Source organism: Lolium rigidum, chromosome 7 (assembly GCF_022539505.1).
Source record: "Lolium rigidum isolate FL_2022 chromosome 7, APGP_CSIRO_Lrig_0.1, whole genome shotgun sequence".
Classification (NCBI taxonomy): Eukaryota; Viridiplantae; Streptophyta; class Magnoliopsida; order Poales; family Poaceae; genus Lolium; species Lolium rigidum.
The window spans coordinates 323,803,195-323,805,532 of NC_061514.1; the positions used below are offsets into that span (position 1 = coordinate 323,803,195).

At 48.5% G+C, this 2,338-nt stretch overlaps 1 protein-coding gene across 1 annotated transcript; it reads right to left on the reverse strand.

Annotated features, from left to right (window-relative positions):
• Positions 1–297: 297 nt before the first annotated feature.
• LOC124674592 lies at positions 298–1,878 on the reverse strand. Its single transcript, XM_047210632.1, has 7 exons — positions 1,735–1,878; positions 1,514–1,660; positions 1,228–1,398; positions 1,083–1,143; positions 890–975; positions 697–786; positions 298–559 (listed from the first exon to the last, which is right to left on the reverse strand). Exons 1-7 carry the CDS (start codon positions 1,861–1,863, stop codon positions 497–499), a joined length of 747 nt encoding a protein of 248 aa, XP_047066588.1. The 5' UTR covers positions 1,864–1,878; the 3' UTR covers positions 298–496.
• Between the last annotated feature and the right edge of the window lie 460 nt (positions 1,879–2,338).

Consider the following 2,338-nt stretch of genomic DNA (forward strand, 5'->3'; position numbering starts at 1 on the left):
CGATTAATAAAATATGTGGTTGCTCCCAGAAAAATGACTAGGAATAACTAGACATGAAGATCGGATGGTCAAAACTGACGAGAATGTGAGAGAGCTCCTATATGGCTCAGTTATAATGTCCGTTCGGTGTGAATTTCTAATATACCAATTCATTTGTTCCAAACTGTACCAAATAAACTCTTCCTTTCGCAATGTTATGCTCCAAAACTCTTACCCTTTTTCTTTCTTCCAAACAGGCCTGAGATATACCAAAAAAAAAAACTTATTCTGTATGTATTTGCTTGTAGGTCTGGTATATGATTGTAAAATTTCTCTTTGCCAATAAAGCTCGTCCGAAATGGAAAATATATGAAGGAGAACTAAATACAAAGGAAACAAAATTTACAGTTCACATCATGTCGTTATAAGCTACAACTTGTGGCACTAATTTGAACAACTATGTGCCCAAGACAAGCCCAACGACCAAGATAACTGGTCACCTGTATATGGACATAGTTTATACTGTTATGTACTTCAACATAGCTGAGCGCACATTCTCCATGAAAGCCACAGCTTCCTCCTGAACAGTACATACAAAGATTCAAGTTAGAAAGCATAGCAAAGAAACACATGATCAAAGATCGAAAGCCTAAATATTTTGCAAATTTATTCGATCCTCTTGATGGAGGAGGGGTCAGGCCAGGGAAAGGACGTCACCTGATTGCTCGTCTTTGCGCTCGCTATGTTCTCATCAAGAAGTGTCAATATGGACATGTTGAGCTCATTCCGTTCGACCATGTCGAGCAGCTGAGAAACACGGAAATGCGACATCAGTCAGGTGGATACAAAGATTTGCCAAATAGGATGAAGCCGCAACACTTTGAGCTCTTTATGTTTCAGATCTTCTTACGGTTGATTTCCTATCTTTAGATTGCAGGATATTGGTGAGCCGCTCTTTCGCAGTCACGAGGTCATTCTGCAACTTGTCATAGGCCTCTGCATCACAGGGAGAACAGCAGTTACAGATATACACAAGTTTTCTACTATATATCTTTGATCATGCGGCAAATTGAGCAGTTTCATGGGAGATGTATTTGACTGACCGACTCCCTCGCCGATAACCTTCTGCATTGCTTCCAGCTCGATCAATCTGTCCTCCAACTCCTGCGAGTGCAAAGGAAATCTAAATCAAGCTGGATTGGGAGTTTTGTCAGAGCCCAAAATATGTGAGAAATTCAGAACTTTTACCGCCGTTCTGGTGACAGCAAATTTGATCTCGGCGATTTCCCGCTGGATGTAGTCGAAGAATCCCTTGTTCAGCCTAGGGCGGAGCCTGCCGATCTCGATCTCGATCTCGCGCGCGTCCGTGTCGAGGAAGTACTCCACCAGGCCGGCGTCCGTTTCAGGTACCACGCGCGCCTGCACGGGCGCGGCCAGTGTCATGTCAGCTCAAGCACACACCGGACTCGTTCGACGGAATTCCATGCCAGCGACAAAGAGGGGAGCTAAGAGCTATGTGGTTGGTTTGATTTACCTCGCGCTCCTTGCGGCGGCGCTCCGTCTCCTCCTTGACCTGGCGGTCGAAGGCGGCGCGCGCGTCGGCGTCGCTGTCGAGGCGGCGGCGGAACTCGAGGTTCGCGATGTGGCCTGGCTGCGGCGCCGCGAGGATGCCCTCAGGGTCCTGCGTACCAAGCCGAGCAACATCAGAATTGCGCAGCCTATCAACTGTTGGTGAGCGGAGCTGGTAGTACGTACCCATCCGATGCAGGAGATCTTGTTGGCGACTGCGCGGCGGCTGGTCGGCGCGCGGCGGGAGGCGGGGCGCGGCGCGAGGAGCGGGAAGCGCTGGAGGATGGCGCCGAGGGAGGAGGAGGAAGAAGCCATCGCTAATGGCGAGGATGGAGTGGACGCGCGTTATCCCCTCGCTAATGGCGAACTGTACGATGGAGCGGAGTGGAGTGACCAAGAGATAAACGATAAGAGGATTGTTTCCGCGTGTGGGTTTAGGATGGCCCATCGGGCCGGCCCAGTTTGTTTGTTTTTACTACTTTTTATTTTACTTTTTTTTAAGGAAACGCAAGTGTGCAAATGAAAAACTCAATTTGATAGGAAAGGTGCAATTATATAACAAATGTAGCATACAAGGCAAAACAGATAGAAACTGACTAGAACTTCACAAGAAGTCACACCGTCCCCCAAGAGAGGTTACCACCGCGCAGCCACGTCCTGAGTGAGTGCCCGGCGCCGTCCGCCGAGCTGCTATGAAGGAGGAGAAGCTGCGCCGTCGATGGATTTTCGAGCATGACATGATTACCGGCTCGGCACACAAGGTGTTTGACAGAAGTTGTCAATGGTAATT